We start from the raw sequence: 21,803 nt of genomic DNA on the forward strand, positions 1-21,803 counted from the left end.
TAAAATTATTAAAATTTTAAAAATTACAAAAAAAGAGAGAAAATGAAATGCACAGTGTTTGCCAGGCTGAGTTACAAATGGCTTCTTCAAATTAACAACAAAAAAAAAAGAATCCAAGAACTTACGTGATGTCAGCATTGGGGTGAAGCCCAAAGACTTCAGGGTTATCTAAAGCTGGCAAGGACTGGATGTATTCAAAATACTGGTCCAAGGTTTTGCACACAGGGATTTTATATCCAGTATAAAAATGGAATGATGGTTCAAACATCTTCTCACTGAACCAGACCTAGATGGGAGGGAAAAGGAAAGAATGAAAACTTAGTATCTTCCTGAAAGCTGCCACTATAAAGGAGAAAAGATGTCCTTATTTCCATTTTAATAGACTATTTATATTGGTTTTGAAAGCAACACTGGGAAAACACTGATAGCATGATTAATATAGACATAAAGGGGAGAAAAGAGTGACCATACACACACGCAATAAGGCCAGAGTCTCTGATTAAAGGAGGCTGTGGAGGTTTGGAAGCAGAATTCTTACCTTCTATGTGGATTCAATTCTTGGCCAATGTACCTCACTTAGAGCTACTACTCATTTGTCAGTGGAAGCCTGCATATTGCTATATGTGGTGTCAGAAACCTTGAAAATTGGCTTTTCTATTTATTGTGCTAGCCCCTGTTGGGGGCATGGTCTCCAGCTACCTTAACTATGTACACATGGACATCAACAGCTGTGGGACCAATACAAGAAACGCTAAAAAATGGTGGTGGAGAGAGGGTGAAGAGACTGTGGCACTGCTGTGAAGAGACAGCAGCAAGGTGTAGCCAGAAGAACCTTGGAGATGGAGCCATAAGCTGATTTGTAACTGCTCTTTTAAAGCTTGCTGGGTGACTGAGGAAACCAGAGGTGCATTTGTGTTGCTCAAGTGAACCTAGACTTCTACTAATTGAGGAATTGTGCCGTGTTAATCTGGCCTGGGACTGTTGGATTTGTGTTACTTGATATTCTTTGCCTCCTCTTTTTCCTCCTCCATTTCCCAACCTTTTCCCCTAATAAACCTTATAACTGTGAGTAAAGTCTGTGAGTAAAGCTGCAACAAGCATTGGACTCAATGAACTAGGAGCAGGAGCATGGAGAGTGGCATGTCTGACCATGTAGGTGTTTGTTTGGTACTATGGATATTATTGCGAGGGACAGTTTTTCTTAATGAAGGCAGAACTTCTTCTATCCAGAAGTCAAATTAAGCCTTCCTCATGTTACCACTGCTTCTTTTACACTATGATATGGAACAGGTTTCAGTGGAGTTTCCAGACTAAGATAGGCTTGGAAGAAAAGCCTGGTGATCTGCTTCTGAAAATTAATCAGTGAAAGTCCAATGGATCATAACAGTTTAATCAGAAAACAAGCATGGGGATGGCCAGGGCTGGGCAATGTCCCACTCCATTGTATACAGTGGAGGTCCTCTCACATTAAGAGCTCTTTAGACCAAGAAAAGACTTACTGAGAGTAAAGACACAGCAATCAACTTTCAAAATCTCTAGTGTGCTCAATATCTTGGGTTCACCTTTGAAGAGAATGGAAAAATACTGCAGCTTAGTTGAGGCCATAGCCACATATGCAAGAGAATAGCTGGGCATGAATATTGCCTCACATCATTTTCTCATTTCCTGACCCCCAAATGGGGCTCAGGCCAAGGGGCTCCACTCACCACCTGGCTCTTACCCTTACTGAACACCAACATTTGGCCATTAAACGGTCTCTTCTTATGTCCTGAGCTGGAGAACTTTTGTTAATGAAATTACGTCCCTGGCCACATGAAGCAAATGCATCCAACTACCCAGTTATTTGCCTTAAAACATCATTTTCTTGTACTGTATGAAATGATTATTGGTAATGAAGCAGTGAGGGAACAAACATATACTTGGTGTGAATAGAGTTATTCAGAAAAGAAAAAAAAATTATTCTGGTGAGTCCTACGTGAGGCTATGACTTCAGTGTCTAGTAATTCGATTTTTCCCGGTAGGGAGGGAAGTAATGGGAAGACAGGAAGAGAAATACAAGCAGGATGCCTGAATCACTCAGAGGACTTGATGTGAAAAGAGACAAGGACTGTGCCGTACTCCAGCTTATAGCACTTTCTCTACTGTCTGCCCTGCATGTCCTTCTTCCAGCTCTTTTTATGTTCTGTGATTGCTTTGAAATACGCTGTATACTGTTTCTTTCATTTGCTTTGTTCGCCTCCGTTCTATCCAATTCAACTCCGGTGTACAAGGCAGTTAGCTAAAACCTGAACAGAATGCTAAGATGAGAAACGCACTGTCCTTTTCTTCAAGGAGCCTGTGATAGGATTAGAAAGAGTGCCCTGAGATAAGAGCCACAAGGAGATAAAAATAAGCAAAGCATGAAAGAGGCTTAAAGCAGGAAGAAAGTTTAACCAGGTGGATGTCAGGTTAAGTTTTATCAAGGGGTGATTTGGAAAATACAGTGGTAGGATTTTGACCAGAGAGCTCAGCACTGTATTAGCAAAGATAGAATAGTTGATACAAAAATGTTGGTGAAATAACAAAATATAGAGTACATATAAGGAATGGACGTGGATGGTTGAGGAAAGGTAAGATGAGGCTGTATTACAGACATCTCCAGGGTCAGGACTTAAGTAATGGGGAGTAGTTGAGAGTTATTAAAGAGAATAGTGCTATGAGCATGGTTATGATTTAGGAAGATTACAGTTTTAGTGAGGTGGATGACTTAAACAGCAAAAAGACACCCTAAGGAGGCCAACACCCTAAGGAGCACAACAGAGAGCAAAATAATCACAAAGGGTTCCAGGTTGCCAGATGACACGCATTTAAAAACATGCTGTTTCTTACTGGTTTTCCTGCATGTTTTTAATGCATGTACAAATAGATGTATTCACATAAACAAATATGCAAGTTTTAACCAATCTGGAGGATGTTGTGGGATATGGTCAAAATTGTTGTTGGGTGTCAGTGAATCAATTTCAATTCATAACGACCCCACATATAGCAAGATGAAAAGTTATTTGGTCCAATGCCATCCTCATATCCTTCTGAAGAACTCTGCTGAAGGCAGTCAAGATACCGAGTAAAGGTAGATGTAGAATTGACTTTAGGCAGACCTAGATGGTATCTCACAAAGACAAATAGCCACCCTGAATGGCATTGGACAAGGCTCTCCAAGTACTGATTTTAGGGGAGACAGAGACTTTCCTAAAGATGCTGAGAATAGAGGAAACAAACAAGAGTTCAAAAATAAGAACTGAAAGGAACACAGGCAGACGATTCAACTGAAGGACTGAGATTTTATTTAGACCACTTCTCAGACAGAAGAGATGAGACAAGGATAAGAGTAGATCCAGAGAGAATAAAGAGATGATGTGGATCAATGGCCTGAGGAATCTTAGATTTGGAGCCATAGAAGATAGAGCAACTATAAGAAGTTTTAATAGAAACAAGCCTGGGGAAGGATTTGATTAATCTACCTGGAGTAAAAGAGTAACCAAATGCCAGAATGAACTTTTCATTGAAGGCGCTAATTACATAGAGCAGAGTTCAAGGAATGAGGAGGGAGCTGCCATCAAAAACAAGTGTGAACTGGAATCTGGACACACAACTCTGAGCTTCTAAGACCAGCATTTTCACAATGAGACAGGCATGTTGTACCTGTGCCCTGGCTTAAGCCAGAGGAAAGAGAAGTCTAAGCCTTTAGGGATGGGACGGGGTCAGCTTTCTGCAGTCCTGAATGTTAGAGAGAAGAAGAGGTTAGAGTCAAACAGGGGAATTGTCCAGCTAGAGATCCTGAAGGTGGCGCAGTTGAGCGAGGGATGCTCCCTTCTCATTCTCCCTTGGCTCCTGACCGAGGCTCTACCTTGAGATAACTAACAAGTTGTCTCTGTTTGCAATGTGAAAAACAAAAAGGTCTCTTAGAGATCCCCCTCTTAGAAGCATGACACCACAATTAAAGAATTACATTAATCTATTATAATTAATATTATTCAAATGTGTTGAGTGGTTGAATAAATTTGTAATTACAATGTTATAAACCAAAATACATATGAATGAATGAATGAATGAATGAATGAATGAAAAACCAATCTAATTTATCAATTTTTTCCTAAAATTATGTAAAAAAAAATAAAATGTACTACACCTTTAAAAAATTTTTTAAAAAAAAAGTTTATAGAAAGCTTGGCTAAACACTGTAATTAGTTATTTCAACTGGAGCTCTGGTGTCCTAGTGGCAGGAAGCTGCATTGCAATCCTGAACACACAGTTCAAATCCATCAGCTGCTCTGCAGCAGAAGGATGGGGAACCTCCTCCCACACAATTAACTGCCTCTGAAAATCTGTTGGAGGATCAGCTGTGTGTTGGTTCCGACGTAGTGTTACATAACAAACAATGACAACAAAGGCTATTAATGTCATAAAACAAAGCATCTATGGATAATTATACCAAAAACCAATATGACTTACAAAGTTTCACTCAAATTAAAGAACTTGTTTGGGGTGTTTTTTTGTGCTTTAAAAGAAGGCTTTGCTTCCCCAGCAAAGTATACTGTTTCAACCACTTTTGAGTCTGACTTCTTCAGTAAAATAAACAAAAACTAAGACAATTGGTTAAGTGGGACTTTCCTTCAACCCCATTTTTAAGGGGGGCTGTGGAGAATCAAAGCATATAAACATTGATGCAAAATGTTCAAAAAAACATCAACATAAACTAATTCTCAGAGTGTGTGATGGGGTCAGAAAAAAATTCAATCCAATCTACTCTGCTTTAAACGACTATAACTCTGGGGCATAGAAAATTTTCAATCTGCTGAGATTAAATTATGTTTCTCATCATCAGCCAACCTATCTTGAGCACATTGCAGGTGTTACAGAGAAGAGATGCAGAGATGTAGAAAACTTGTTTCTTCTCTTAAGAAGAAGAAAACTTGTTTATATTCTAGTGGAGGGGCCCTGGTGGTACAAATTATGTTCTCAGCTGCTAACCAAAAGGTTGGTGGGTCGAACCCACCTAAACGGCTTCATTATAGAAAGATCTGGTGATCTACTCCCATAAAAACTTTAACCAAGAAAATCCTACAGTGTCATTCTCTACATGATATGGTGTCAGTATGCATCAAAATTGACACAAGGGCACCTCACAACAGTGACAGTAACATACTCTGGTAGAGGAATCAGAAAGCAAATAAGAGGATAAGCATTTTCTTCTTACTCTCCAAGACAGCTATGTATACCTTCTCCTCACTCTTCAAGTGTCCTCAAACTTCTTTTCCTGTAACATCAGTTTATGATCTTGTTTCTTATTCACTCTGAAGATAGTCACAGTCGGAAGAAGATGACCTCAGCCTGTCCCCCATCAAACCTACTGGTCTTTTCATCTATACCCATTGCCCTCTCTTTTTCCTGCCTCAGGAATGGGCTATATGCTTTTTACCAAGAGGGGTATATAACAGCACTGTGCAATGTAGCCAGTACTTATACTGGTAAATATAAAGCAGCACTGACTGCTTCAAAAGGACTATAATGAGGAATAGGGGTGGGGACTAAAAATAAGGTGGAACAGTCATTTGAAAGACATAAGTCAGAAAGTCTAGATTAAAATCTATTATATTCAATATGGTTAGATCTCAGGTAAACATATTAAAAATTTATGGAGTAGAAATAGAATATATATTTTTTAAATGTAGCAGAAAAAAAATAAAGAGAAATGCTAAAAAGAAGACAGGACCCATCAATGAACAAATGGACAAACTATGATATACTCAGACAATGGAATACTACACAACACTGGAAAATAATGAATTTATAAAACATTATACAACATGGGTGATCTTGGAGGACATTGTGCTAAGTGAAAAATCTCAGTCACAAAAGGACAAATACTGCATAATACCACTGTTATAAAGCAGGACTGACATAGAGGGTTGGGAAAAGAATAGGAAAAGAGTAGATAGATAATGAACACTGTATTGGCACAGATGAAGGAAAGAACTGTTTAAAAGGAATATATGATTAGGCATTATACGTTAGAAAATGGTCCAGAATAAGAGGTATATTTCAAAGAGGACTGGGAGAGAGGAAGTGGAAAGAGGGAGGGAGGAAATTGTGCAACAATGAATGAATATTTTTTTTAAAAAGTCAACTGGGAGAGGAAGAAGGAAGGGGGAGGGAGGGAAATGTGCAACAATGAAGGAAGGAACATCCAACTTGTCTGTCAACTTTCATTAAAATAAAAATTTTATTATTAAAAATAGCAGCAGAGAAAATGCATGGAAACCACAATATAAGATGCTAGAAACAATGTTGTTGTTGTTATGTGCTGTCAAGTTATCAGTGGCTCTTAATGACCCTGTGCAGAATAGCCCTGAACCCTGTCCTATCCTGAGGCACTCTCACTGTCTCGGAATCCTCATTAGCCCAGTTACTGTGTTAATCCATCTCATCCGGGTCTTCCTCTTCTGCACTGACAGTCCCTCCATCCTGAGACCGTGGCAATAATCACAATAGTAAAATTATTAACTTTTCTGCTAAAATACAAAGACCCTTCAATTTAATATTTTTTAAAAATCTCAAATGATGTATTTTTATAAGAGATAAATTTAAAACATAAAAACACAGAAGATGAAAAAGAATAGAAATGGAAAAAGATGTATCAGGCATTTAAAACAGAGCATTTTGATGATCAAAACATCAATAAGAGGGGTAAAAGGTAAGCTGCTGAGTGGGAAAATATATTTGCAACAATCAATAAATTACTTGTATCTAAAACATGCAGAGTCCCTACAAATAAAAACAAATAAAAAAAGGAAAAAATTAAAACGGTTCAAGAAAAAAATGGACAAGATAACTATAGATTTAAAATAAAAATTAAATGATCAATATATATGAGACAGTGCTCAACTCCAGTAGCATTCAGAGAAATAAAAATTAAAATGAAAATAGGAAGCCATTATATTTCGACCAGAGTGGCTAACTTTAAAGAGGCTGATAATGCCCAGTGTTGGTGAATATGTTAAAAAATGGCTCTCTCAGAGAACTATTCAAAAGGGATATATGATTAGGTATTATTGTCATGGCAGGAGTCAAGAATGAAGGCTGCAAAATTATTGGGGCAGCTATTGCTGCCAGCTTAGGGCCTGTGTCAGGAAAAGGAAGTATTACTCATGTACAGTGCTGCCCAAAGGTAATAAAGGAGGTCAGAATTTCTTCCACTGTGGAAAGCTGGGCAACTTTAGTGGACAGTGTCACAGACGAGAACCACAGATAGGCAAGGGAGTAGAGAGGAAGCTCCCACTCACTTGTTTTAAGTGTGGCTCTGAAGGACACTTGGCCAAGGATGGCCCATATCAGGCTGACAGGACTGACAGGCCCCAGCTCCCAGCTGGAAACAAAGGAGGACGCTTCAACAATTTAGATCCTCCCAGAAGAACTGTGGGCGAGCATTAACACTACTGGTAAGTATATTCATTTTCTCCTGGACACAAGAGCCTACTATCTGGTCCTAAAAGCCTTCTGAGGTCCTAACTCTTCTCACTATTTCTTAGTTGTTGGAACTGATGGAAAACTTCATAAGCAGTTACTTACTTCACTTCTATCTTGCATGCAGACTTCCGAGATGTAAAACAACCCAGTGGTAGATGGAATTTGCTCCAGGGCTTAAGAACAATAAATGACATAGTTGAACCTCTACATCTTGTGATCCCTAACCTTTATACTATAATAGACAAAGTGCTAGTCAATAGGCCTTTTATTGTAAGAACTACCTTCCCTCTGTAACTTGCCTCTACGTGGAATATTACTGCTTTTCAATTTTTGACTCATGTACTTTTAACTTATTAGTTAAATTTGTGTCTTCTAGGCTGCAACACTTGCATGTTACATCTTCAAGGATATGAACATGCACAGCTAAGCACAATTGATAACAGTGCATCTAAATTCCAAAATCAATCTCCATAATAGTCTATGTGTTTCCTATTGCCAAAAGGGCCCTTTAGAGTAGTGAGAGAAGATCTTCAACCTGAAACCTACAGTGTCCCTTTTCAGCAGGAAGTAGCTACGAGAATACGCTGTTCCCTTTTCCTTATGAATCAGGGTGAAGTTTCTCTCAAGGAGGAGTGATAGGGAATGGCAAAGGACACACTGACAAAGGAGATTAATCAGAACTGGTTTTGACAAGCACTGTGGCAATTGGACAATTAAAACAGACTTTCAAGGGGGAGAAAAAAGAAAAAAAAAAGAACGAACTGGGGAGGAGGGTAGAGAAAATAGTGCAACAATGAATGAATGAAAACCCCAAATCTCTGTAAATGTTCATCAAAATTAATAAAATTTAATAAAAAAAGAGAGAGAGAGATGATAAGATATTATTGTCATGACAGGAGTCCGGAATGAAGGCTGTATAATGGAGTGGACTTTGGGGGAGGGATTGTATAACAATGAAAGAATTTTACTTTTCAAAGAGAAGAGCGAACTGGGGGTAGGATGGGGTAGGCAGAGAGAAAAGCGCAACAATGAATTAATGGAAATCCAAAGTCTCTGTAAACTTTCATTAAAATTAATAAAAAAAATTAAAAAAAGAATGAAGGCTACATAGTGGAGTGGACTTGGGGAGAGGGATTGTATAACAAGGAAATAATTTTTCTTTTACTTTTCAAAAAGAATAGCAAACTGTGGGGAGGGGTGGTCACGGAGAAAAGTGCAACAATGAACGAATGGAAATACAGTCTCTGGAAATTTTCATTAACAAAATTAATAATAAAAAAAGAAAAAAAGGCTCTCTCAGACAACTTTTGTGGGATGTATAAATTAGAATAACAACTTTGGAAAGCAGATGACATGATCCACTAAAACAATTCAATTCCCAAGAGAAAGGTGTATCTCTATCTGTTCTTGCACAAGCATAGTTCCAGCAGCATTATTAGCTCAAATGGGAATAATGATAACATCAATCAAATACAATGGGATTTTAAATAGTAATGAAAATCAATCTACTATCCATTTATTAAAACATGAGTGTGGGTGAACCTCAAAATACACTGAACAAAAAAGAAACTGTGCTCTATAATTCCACTTCTATTAAACTTGAAAGCATGCAAAATGAAACTACAATCTTATAAGAACACATACTTAAGATGGTATAGAAATATAGAAAGAAAGCAAGTAGTTTCCATGAAAAGTCAGATTAGTGGTTACTTTGTAAGAATGTGAAATGATAAGAGAACAGGTATACTGAAGGCTCTGGAGGGGTGCTGGAAACATTCTAGACCTTGACCTGTGTGTGGTGGTTACACTGGTACCTATGTTAGTGAAATGTATCAAGTTGTATGTTTCTAATAGTTCATATTTTAAAAAACAGTAATTTTATTTCTTAATCTAGCAAGCAGATGCTAACTCAAGATTACATCTCTTTCCTCGTCTTCTTTAATATCTCTCTTAATTGGACCCTTTCTGCTTTTTGGAAACAACAAAACACTCAGAACTTTGTTCTTAGATTTTGTTGTTATTATTTATCTACATTTTCTTTCTATACAATCTCATTCAATATCTTGATTTAAAATATCATCTATATACTACAAACTAACATGTTCTAACAATCTGCTGCAGCCCTGGATGGGCTCATGAGACTGTGTCAAGAAATTTGGAAGACAGGTACCTGCCCAAATGACCAGAAGAGATCTATATTTATACCCATTAAAAAGAAAAAAAAGTGACTCCACAGAATGTAGAAATTGAGCAATATCATCACTACCATGCTAGCAAAATTTTCTGAAAATTCTTTTTTTAAAATGCTAGAATAGTATATCAACAAAGAACTGCCAGAAATCCAAGCTAGACTTAGCAGCAGAGATATCACTGCTGATATCAGATGGATCTTGGCTGAAAGCAGAGACCACCAGTAGAATGTCTATCCATGTTTTATTGACAATACAAAAGAATTTGACTGTGTGGATCATAACAACAATGCCTAACACTGAAAAGAATAGGAATCTCAGGATATTCAATTGTGCTCCTGTGAAAACTGTACCCAGACCAAGAGGTTGCTTGTCTGAACATGGCTTAAAATTGGGAAAAGTGTACATCAAGGCTATATCCTTCTTCCACACTTTTTCCAATCTTTATGCTTAGAAAATAATTTGAGAAACTGGAATTTATGAAGAAGAATGTGGCGTCAGGATTGGAGGAAGAACAATCATCAATGTGTATTATGCAGATGACATAACCTTGCCTGCTGAAAGTAAGGAGGACTTAAAACACTTGTTACAGAAGATCAAAGACCACGGACTTCAGTATGGATTACATCTCAACAAACAAAAATCTTCACCATTGAACCAAGAAGCAGCATTGGGATAAAGAAAAGTTAGAAACTGTCAATGATTTCATCTTACTTGGTTATACAATAATCATCCTTAGTACTAAAGTTAAGAAATCAAAAGATGTGTTGAATTGGGGAAATTGGACCTCTCCAAAGTGTTAAAGTACAATGATGTCAGTTTACAGACTAAGAAGCATGTGATCCAAGCCATGGTCTTTTCAATTACTTGCTATGCATCTGAAAGTTGGACAATGACCAAGGATGTCTGAAGAATTGATGCTTAGTGTTGTGATGTTGGTGAAGAATGCTGCATATCCCATGGGCTGCCAAAAGAACAAATCTGTCTTGGAGAAAGTGTGAGAACAGTGCTCCTTGGAGGCAAGGATAGTAAAACTTCGTCTCACATACTTTGTACATGTTGTCAAGAGGGGCTGGTCCCTGGGGAAATATATCATGCTCTGAAAAGTAGAAGGACAGCAAAAGAGAAGAAGATACTCAACAAAATGAACTGACACAGTGGCTGTAACAATGAGCTCAAGTGTATCAGAGATGAGAAGGACAGAACAGGGTTCAGATCCATTGCTCATAAGGTTGCTAGGAGCTATAACCCACTGGAAGGCATCTAACACCACCAGCATCATTCCCTGCAGACATCCAGGTTCCCTTTAACTTCCCACCTTGGGTTGCAATGCTGGGAACAATATCTTTATTCATGTCTAAGAACCTGTCTTGGAAACATACTCAAAATGGATTTCAGAGAGTGTTCATCTCACATTCTCAGAGTGACCAAGAGCCACTAGAAGGTACTACAGCAGAGGGAGCAACACTAGCCTATTGTGAGCATCCACCCTACCTTGCTTACCTGTTCTCTTAGGGTTTCTAGGCTTCTGTTAAGTGTTGTGATGTGTTAACTGGATTGTTCCTCTAGACCCAGGCATTCTTTCTCTTGAATGTTGATTGCTGCAGGCACACAGTGCTGGCTGACCCCAGGAATTGTTCTGGTAGAAGGAGCAGCACATTCAAGGTCATCTAGTCTGGAGGCTGGGGAATCCTTGTCAAGTGACTGATCAATGCTTCAGGCGGAGTTTAAGGACTCACTCCTCTTGTCTCAATATGGGAAGCTTCTGAAGGGACATCTATCTCTAGAATGTCTTGTGTTTTCTTGAGAGTCACAACTGACCCATAGTGGACCCTCCAACGTGTTTTCAGAGACAATAAATCACACAGGAGGAGATGGCTTATCTTTCTCCCAAGAAGCATCTGATGGATTCAAACTGCATACCTTTGGGATTGCAGCTTAACTTCTTACCACAAGGCCACTAGGGCTTCCACAATATCCTATAGAAAGTGCAAATGCTTCTTTGCAACTAGCAGACACTAGGTAACTAGGTAACCTGCTCATCTACTAAGTAGAAGGTTTACTGTTCAAACCCACTTAGATGCACCTCAAAAGAAAGAATCAGTGAAGTATCCTAGAAGAAAATCTTCCAAAATTGTTTAGGGCATCGCTCTACACTGTATGGAGACTTCTTGAGCTGGCAGCTGCTCTCATTTTGTTTCCTATTGCAATGGTTTCTCAGTTCAACTTCTCTACTCAGCCTGTTTCTTTGGATCTCACACAGGTGCTGTTCCCAAGAATAGCTTCCAAAACTTTTTTTTTTAAATGTAAATCTCTGTTTCAGAGATTGTTTCCAGTCTGGTGAGAAGCAGGAAATAACCTGAAACTATAAGGACAGTTACCTTCAGCTCCACATACAATGTTGTCGTGAACATTTCTGTAATATTCACTCATGGACTTATTCTAGAAATGTTCACAGATCTAGCTAATCTATGATAGCTAACTTTAGTAAGTACTATCCACAAAGTCTGTACCATTCTAATCTCCTGCCCTCTCACAACGAACATGCATTTGTCATTACTCACTTTCCTCCACATTTGGCTTAAAAAATAACTTTCCCAAATCAGTTTTTGGCCTATGTTCCATAACCAAAACATCCATAAAATTTGCATTTTGTGGTTGAGATTTTAGTTCTGTTAAGGGAGGGAAATGTATTGAAAATGATAGTTATTAAGACATGAATTCAAATAACCACAAAATACTCACATATCTAAATTTTTGCCCAAAAAAGTAATGAATATTGCTTTCTCAACAAATAACATTTTAACAGTTTGGGTCTGGTAGGTGTATGTGTACTATTTTCATCCTTGGTGTGAAAACTGTAATTGTTCAGGAATATTTTTTTCTAGAAAATATTTATGAACATGCCTTATGTGGATTTTACTGGGCATGGGAAACAAGAGAACATTTCATCAATGTTCAAATGTGCATCTTAATGGAAAAGATAAGAAAACTCAAATTATGGTTAATTCCCCAATCACTTATTTGGAGGCTATCACATTGGCACATAGATGAGGCCCAGAAATAGGTATCCAATGTTTCTCTCAGAGGGGAAGGACTAGGGAGTGAGGAAGACAGAGGAGAGGTGGAGGGAGAGACTCTGGCCAACAGCAGCTCATCTATTAAGTTTCCACATCATTGAAAATTGGCCATTTTTTTCCACAAACAGAATGCTAATTATTTTTCTTACTGTTTTCAGCACATCTTCCTCACACTTTTTTTTTTTTAGCTTAGCTTACCTATTACATACAAAAAGGCATTCTCATTATAGAGCTACTGCAGTGAAATGCATCTCCACACTTTCCCTTTTCTCTGTGTACTTACTCTAGCAAAGCAATTAAGCAGACGCTTGTCAAAGTCATCTGTCACTCTCCCTCCGTACTGTACTTCTCCAATCATGTACCGGACTGTACTCCAGGACACTCCCTTAATTTTAAGAGAAAGAATAATTGATTGTTAACCAAAACAAATCGTTCTCAATAGGTCAGCTCTTTCCCTAGAGGCAAGGCCTGGAAAATGTTAGCTAGCTTAACATTTCAAATCACTCATTATTTTATACTAACACCACCTTCCCGATTAGATGGCTAGAGCCACTATTGTTTGTTCATGAAAGAAAAATCTACACTAAAAAAGGCTAGTGAAGATACAGTCCCGAGATTATTTAAAATAAGGAGAAAAGAGATCATTTTTTCACTTATTTTAGATAATATTTCCCTCTATGGATTTAATAATTTACAATATTCATTTTAGCAATGCCAAGCTGTTAGAGAAGGGGGGAAAGGATGTTTAGAAAAGAAAGGCAGAAAATCATGTGATCAACATTTTAATATGCTTTCTTCATAATGTATTTTCTGTAGTATGAGAACAGCTAGAAAATTATCTATGCACAGGGTTTTTCTACAATGCAATCTTTTGCTGCCTCTGTGAGCTTGGCCTATCAAAGTATTTATTAATTTTCATAGCAATCTTAAGCTAGCAGAAGATTTCAGATATTCTTTTCTTAATGAAAATATTTTCAATATACTTGGTGTAGAAGAAGTAAGGATGCTTGATTTTTATTTACTTTCTCTTTGCTAAAATGTCATTCTTCACCTTGGTTGCCTTTCACGTCAACTCTCTCAAGGCAACGATTATTTGCCCATAACCAAATGACTCACAATCATAGGGTACTGCAGTTCTTCATCAGATTGCTTCCTATTAAATTGCTATACTCTTAATTTGAATATCCCTTTATCATATCAAGGAGAAATGGTGATTTGACATGAGTCCCACTGCCTACGAATAGATTCACTGTGGCTCAGGGCCGTCACATGGCTCAGGGCCGTCACATGGATACGGCATTCTTCCCTAACTTGAAGACAGACCTTCTGAGGGATAGCAGGAGGGCAGGCGTCATACATTGGGAAGGAAAAGAGGCGCAGCCAGAAGGAAAGCACTATTTATTGAGTCTTAACTATGCAGCAGATACCGTGCTTGCTCACATATGGTTTCATTCATTCATTCTAAAAACAAAGTCCATTTTACAGTTGAAGAAATGGAGGCGCTGAGACACTCATTAACTTGTCCAAGATCATGGGAAAATCCACATTTCCAGCTCTTTATAATACATGTGGGAAAGGATGGTTGAGGTTGCATATTTTACCCTAGGTTCTTGAGGAGACTTCTGTCTGCCACCTCATTAATAAAATGGGGATATTTGCAACCCACTGAAAGCTATACATGACAGAGGTCTTTCATAAAGAAGCACTCTGAAACCTGTGAAGTGCCACTGAGTTGGCAATCATCATTAGAATTTATTGCTATTTAAAGGCATGATCTTAAAAGTCAATTAAGAAGTTAATTTAGGTGAAAAAGAACTTACACATGGGTTGAGAGCAACCATCTTTACCTCTAGGAACCTGGAGTGAGATCAGCAAAGGCTTTCTTTTAAGGTATACCTTCTCTTTGGGGGCATATTGGGTGTGACATAAGGAAGGCTGTGAGATTTTGCAATGCAATGAAACATTGAGTTTCTTCACTGATGCAGCTTCTGCTGTGTGAGTGTGCATATGAGACAGACAGGAGAGAGAGGAGACAAGGAAGTTTGCATACACAGTTACCGTTCACGCGTGAGAAACAACAGCAGGAACAATAATCTGTTGGTTGGAAGGAGGAGTGTTTGGGTGAGTAGGGGTAGGAAGAGGCATCCTGGCAAGTCCATTATATATATCACGGACTGAAAAGGCTTCTAAGTTCCTTGGTTTAAAGAAAACAATAACAACAACAACAAAACAGAAACAAACTATTTCACTTACTTACTTTCTTAATATCACATTCATCAAGGTGATTCTGAATAAACTGAATGCTGGCAGTGAAGTCGGCAGAGTTGAATTCATAGGGAATATTCCATCCTAAGGGGCCAAATTTGCGTCGTTCCTGAGAAACACCAAAGGAAAGCAAGCAGTGAGCGGGTTTGTAAAAATGGTCATGCAGATCCCCCCCCCTTTTATTATTAGGAAACAGTCAAAATTAAAGTCATTATCTAGAAATAAATTTACATCATTTTAGAGGGAGTCCCTGGGTGGTACTTGGCTAGTAGCTAAAAAGTTGCCAATTTGAGCACACACAGAAAAAATAAATCTGTTTTAGGAGAAGTGCAGCCAGGGTGCTTCTCAGAGGCAAGGACGTGAGACTTCCTCTCACATGCGTGTTCTCAGCAGGGGTCGGTCCTTGGCAAAAGGCATCACTCTTGGGAAAAGGGAGGGTTGACAAAGGAGAGGGAGACTTTCAGTGGATGGATTAACATAATGGCTGCAGCAATGAGCAATGCACAGTGAAGACTGAGAGAATGGTACAGGATCAAGCGGAGTTTCAGGCTGTTGGATCTGGTGTTACTTTGAGTCAACTCGATGGCACCTGACGGCAAACAACAGGTAGCACAGGCCCTATCGTTTGTTTCTGGATGGTGACACCCATATGGGGCAGCAGCTTTGGGGGCTGTCATGAGTTGGCGTTGACATGATGGCAACTGACAACAACTATTTTAGAAAAACTGTTTAATGGTTCTAAAGCAAATATGAAGCTCTTAAGGTTTGGTTTGGTTTTCAATAAAAGTCTAAGTCTCCATTGCCAACTCAAAATAATTCAGTGGTTCTGAATACATAACCACTCAATGTATTTAGTTATTCCAAATTCACAAGAAAAGAATATTCAGACGTCCTGTTTGTTTTATGTGGCCATCCTGCAATTTCATGTTTAGAAAATGTCATTTCTATCATGTAAATGGCATGTCTGTCTTGAAATGTTCATCGTATTTCCATGTCCCACTTCTATCCCCTTATACTTCTTACACCTCTGTGACTAACTGCTAATAATTGTAGAGTTATTCATAAGTAATCAAATTGTACCCTGATCAAATTATTCAATTGCTGTGATAGTCTGAAGACCACTTAAAAGATATTTAAGCACTACACCTGACATTTCTAGGCCCTAATCACTTTGCAAACCACATAAATGTGTCTAAAGGTTACTACACCATCTTAACTTTCGTGTGTCTGAATGTTATCATCTCCTCTCTGTCCCAACTTAAAACTTACCTCTCAGGGTCCAAATATTTATTTGGACAAGCTTGTAGACCTGTGGCCCCAGTAACTGAGATGAGGACACTCATAAAAAGTAGAATTCCTATACATCTATACACAAAACCCAAAACCACTATCCAGAGGTTGATTCCAACTCCAGGCGACTCCCCCATCAGATTTCTGTGGCTATAAAGACGTACAAGAAGAGACTTTCCACCTCTCTGGGCTCTAAGTACCATGATTGGATTAGCAGCACGGCATATAACAGTGCATTATACTACCAGAACTTCTTATCCATAAGAAAGACTTAAATCCAGTTCTCTACCTCTGAATGGTTACACAAATGGTTAATACATTGGGCTGTCAACAGAAAAGGTGGTGGTTTGGGCCTACCTAAAAGAGCCTTGGAAGAAAGACCTGGTGACTTTTGAAAAATCAGCCCCTGAAAACCGTAGAGGACGTATTTCTGCTCTGATGCATAAGAAATCACTATGATGGCGAGCTCTGGTGGCCTAGTGGCAAGAAGCTGCACTGCAGTCCAAGAGATGCACAGTTGGAATTCACCAGATGCTCTGCTGGAGAAGAAGGAACAATCTCTTCCTATACCAGTCAGATCTGATTTGACGGTACACACAAAAATAATTTTTTTTAAAAAAAGAAATAATTATGAATTGGAATAAACTTGATGGTAGCTAGGTTTTTATTTGGTTGTCTGAGCTTTTTCTTATGATGACACTGAATGTTTACAAAGCAATTTGTTTTTCCACCCAACAATTCATTTGCTTTGTGACATGGATTGCAATCTTTACTTTGTAACAGCACTCTCACCACTTCCTTGTGTTTACCATTTCTACTCAACCTTCTTTCCTATTATCCCTTCCTGCTTTCTAGCTTTACAGTTGGGCAGACACTGCCTTTTTGATTACTATGGTTGTATAGTTAGTTGTTCTAAGGAGTGTGTACTTTCCTAGTGTTGCTGTTCAATTTATACCAAATCCACTGCTGTCAAGTTGAGTGAAGTTCAACTAATAGTCACCTTCGTCAAGTTTCTGAGACTATAAATGTTTACAGAAGGAGAATGCCCAACGTTTTGCTCAAAGCAGTTGGTGAATTTTGAGCTTCTGACTTCTTGGTTAGTAGTGCAATTTGCACTATGACACCAAAGCTCCACATTCACCTTACAAGCCTGTCTACTGCTTGGTTGAAAGTTGAATCCTGGAGGTGGATTCCATTCCAGGCTTGAGGGGTGTCTGGTTGACAAGTAACAGAAACATAATGAGTCCGAATCAATTTCCCAAATATATATTAACTTTTATTTCTTTTATTATCTATCAGCTTTTATTTCTTTCTTCCGACTCTCCTAATTCAGCACATATGCACACACACACACACACACACACACACACAGCACATTATTATCGTGGCTGCATTTATGACTTATTCCAATTTTTCTTACTATAACAGTTCCATGTTTCAGGTACTTAATGATTCTACCATTTAAAGGAATCTCAGGTGTCCTGGTAGTACCCTGGTTAAGTGCTCAGCTACCACCAAGAGCCTGAGAGAAAGACATGGCCATCTGCTTCTGTAAATATTATATGCCTTGGAAGCCCAATGAGACAGTTCTGTTCTGACCTACAGAAGCAACAGGCTACAGATGGCAATAGGCTTCTTGTTGCTGGCAGTGGTGGTTTAAAGGGATTTTAGTTTGGACAAGTTCAAGGATAAAAGAAATTTTGAAAGCAAGAAGATTTTTAGCATTAAGTAAACCATAAAAACCTAATTTGAGTCTATATGTTCTGACCTAGGATATCAAACTAAGGGCAGAAAAATAACTCTCTAATCATAGCTTAATGCAGGAGGACTTTTAACCTCAGCAGCTGTGAAACACCATTTTCAACCTTGTATATAAAACAACTCAACTTGCTATCAAGTCAAAACCAACTCACCCTCCAGTGACACCCTCTGGTGACATTCTGAGGCTGTCAATCACAACACTGACTATCAGGAAGAGTATAGTCAATGAAAATGATCAGTTGTCACCATGCAAGTGATGTCTAAATATGTAAAAACAGACCCTATCATATGCTGTAATTTACGGCCTCAAACACTCATTCAGAAAGGGAGAGATTGCCCATCTTTCTCCCTTAGAGCCTCTGATGGCTTCAAATTGTCAGAGAGCTCTGGCTTTTGGGTTCACAGCACAACTCCCTAAGGACTGTACCACAAGAGAAGCTGAAAAGGAACAGGAAGAGTCTGGTTCCAAGTGTAAGATGAGAACCTTGGTTCTTATCAGCATATGCTTCTTGGTTCCAGCACCCATGTGGTCTTGATTGGGTTTTCTAGTTGTTTGATGTTCACCTACATTGTTTCTGTAGCAACGTTTTAAAGAATCCCTGAGCAGCACAAATGCTTAAGCACTTGGCTCATAGTGACTCAGAGGTGCCTTGGAAGAATTGTCTGGTCATTTATTTCTGTAAGGCCAAAGGTTCTGGAGCACAGCTCTGTTCTAACACTTACGGATGGGGTCCTCATGAGTCAGAAACAACTTGATGGCAACTAGTTCTGTTGGTTGGGTGTCTGGGTTTTTGGAGAGGAGGGGTAACTCTATTTTGAGCCTTGATAATGGAGTTTTTGTTGCTTTGTTTGCACCAGCACCTTGTGGGAAAGATGTTTGTCTAAAAAAACCCTCGATTCATTGTTATTTTAGTGAAAGGTGCTCTTCATCTCACTCTCTCAGAGGTCAATTCTGAGGCTGAGACAAGAGCTTTTATTTCTTGAGCGGATTCCAAGAATAGCGATATGAGCCTTCTCCATGTCATTTCAGAAGCAAGGGTGGGTCCAAGGAGCTCTGCTGTTCTAGTGGGTCAGGAGCTGTACTGCCAATCCAAACCAAGTGGCTACAATCTCAGTTGCTTCATGAGAGAAAGATGAGGAATCTTCTCTTATGTGATTCATACCTTCTAAAACGCCATGGGACAGTCAGTTATGAGTTGGGTACAACTTGTAGGCAATGAGTTGTTGACCTGTTTTGTTGACGGGTCATATGGCTTACATTTCATTAACCCTTTAATCTCTGAGATTTCTTCCATCTTGACTGAAATATGTTTTCTCATTGTTTTAGCAAGAAAATCCAAATCTAATATATTCATTTTACCTGTGTGAATCAATTTTTTAAATCTAATATTCAATTAGACAGAGGACTAAATGAAAATCATGTCTTTCTTTCTTTCCAATTACTGACACGGCTTAAATTGGTTCTATGGAAACAGTCCCATTTGTATGCATTGAGCAATTACAATTTAGTTGCTTCTTAAAATGTGATGTTTGAAAGTTTCCCAAATGCTGAGATTTGCTTCATGTTTATGTTAACTTGCTATCAGTTTTCATTTAAAGTTTTCAATTTTGAGGTTTGTTCAGTAAAGTTATAGTTCATTTTTGGAAGAAAAAGGCAAAGTCAGGGCAGTGTCTTTACAAATTACTTTGTTTCTCTTTCTTGAGAAAGATATATATCTTTCATATCTTATTATGCACTTATTATCAACCTTTATTTCTTACAATGAAGGGGTGGGGGTGGGGAAGAAAAAAAAACAACCCTGAATTATCATTCTTGGGAGAAATATCTAGATGGAAACCTATGGGTTCTAAAAACTCATTGGGGCCTCAAAAGTAGAGTTTTCTGCTAGTTTTACTTGAAATATAAAATCTCTCCTGCCCAATTAGTGTTTGTGAGATAATGAAATGTACTCCTACAGAGTTGTTGTTGTTGTTGTTATGTGCTGTCAAGTCACCTGCGATTCATAGTGACCGTATGTACAACAACCCTAAATCCTTCTCTATTTCATGCCAATCTTATTGTCTTAGATACTCCTATCCCCATTACCCTAGTGATAGAATCAATCCAGTTCATCAATGGCCTTCCTCTCCTGCACTGTCCCTCCACCCTTCCCAAGCATGATGCCCCTCTCCAAGGACTGATCCCATCTTGCAACATGTCCCAAGTATGTCAGACGAAGCTTCAGAATCCTTGCCTCCAAGGAGCAGCCTGGTTTCACCTTTTCTAAGATGAATCTGTTTGTTCTCCTAGCAGTCCATGGTATATGCAATACTCTTCTCCAGCACCACAGATCAAAGGCATCAACTCTCCTTCTATCATCCTAGTCATTGTCCAGCTCTCTGATGCAATGCAAGTGACTGCAAGGACCATGGCCTATATCAGGTGCACCTTAGTTTCCAGACTGACATAGTCGCTTCTCAGTACCTTGGAGAAGTCATATTAAAGCTGTTGTGTTTTCACGGACTTTTAATCTATTTGAGAAAATAAGACTTAGAAACAGGAGGAGGTAATATGAAAGTGAGCATGATTAACTGTCAAAATTTAACAGACAACAAGCCTGAAGGTGCTTAATTAGAGGCATTTGGGCAGAATGATGAGTGACACGGAAACTTATCTTTGAAAACAGGGAGAGGGGACTTGAAGCCTTGGTAAAGACAGGAAACACACTTCACAAAGACAGGAATACCACTTGTGGGACTGTCCAAGAAGATGTAGAAGGATGCTTCTAATGCAACAGAAGGTGAACTCTGGTAAACAGCAAGAACCACGTCCAAAGTAGTGTAGAAACAGAATGCAGATAAATTTGAATGCAAGAACAAGAATTTAAAAATGTGACTTGGTAGAAGTGAACTGTTATGCATTGTTAAGTGATCGAATGTGATGATTTTAAGAAGGTCAGCATACTCCCTGCTTAGTAAGCCCAACACCATCCCTTCTGTTTATCCCAGTACTGGTGAAACATCGAAGACTTGGAGTCTTTCCTATAACAGCAATAAAAAGCTGCTCAATGAAATTATCATTTTAATGATGCCAAAGCTATTTTGGGTTTTATGTTAGATTTTTTTTACCTTAGCACCTCCCACAGTCCAATGCAAAATCACTTCATTTGCACCTTTGAGGCAGTTTTTTTTTCTTTTCATTTCCTGCCTTTGATGTTGTTATGTGCCATTGAGTTGTTTGCGACTCACAGCAACCCTATGTACAACAGCCCTAAACCCTGCTCTATCCTATGCCAATCGCATTGCCTCCGACACATCCATCCTGATTACCCCAGTCACTAAATCAATCCACCTCATAGAGGGTGTTCCCCTCCTGCGCTGTCCCTCCAACCTCCTAAGCTTGATGTCCCTCTCCAAGGACCTGTCTGTCCTTATAACATGTCCAAAGTACATCAGACGAAGCCCCAGAATCCTTGCCTCCAAGAAGTAGCCTGGTTTAACCCTCTCCAGGATGAATATGTTTGTTTTCTTGGCAGTCCATGGTACATTCAATACTCTTCTCCAACACCAAAGCTCAAAGGCATAAATTCTCCTTCTATCCTCCCTAGTCACTGTCCAACTCTTTGATGCATAATAAGTGATTGCAAAGACCATGGCCTGTATCAGGCACACCTTAGTCTCCAGAGAGACACTGTTGCTCTTGAGTACTTTAGAGAGATCCCTAACAGCAGAC

The 21,803-nt window shown here is 38.8% G+C and overlaps 1 protein-coding gene across 1 annotated transcript in view; it reads right to left on the bottom strand.

Annotated features, from left to right (window-relative positions):
* Positions 1–21,803, bottom strand: part of DNAH8 (dynein, axonemal, heavy chain 8) — a 555,032-nt gene that overhangs the window by 61,226 nt on the left and 472,003 nt on the right. Inside the window, 3 exon segments of the mRNA XM_006882162.1 lie at positions 126–286; positions 13,059–13,160; positions 15,033–15,149. Coding sequence (XP_006882224.1) covers positions 126–286; positions 13,059–13,160; positions 15,033–15,149 — 380 coding nt within the window.

Source organism: Elephantulus edwardii, unplaced genomic scaffold, assembly GCF_000299155.1.
Source record: "Elephantulus edwardii isolate Elephantulus edwardi_28Jun2011 unplaced genomic scaffold, EleEdw1.0 scaffold00017, whole genome shotgun sequence".
In the NCBI taxonomy this organism is placed as follows: Eukaryota; Metazoa; Chordata; class Mammalia; order Macroscelidea; family Macroscelididae; genus Elephantulus; species Elephantulus edwardii.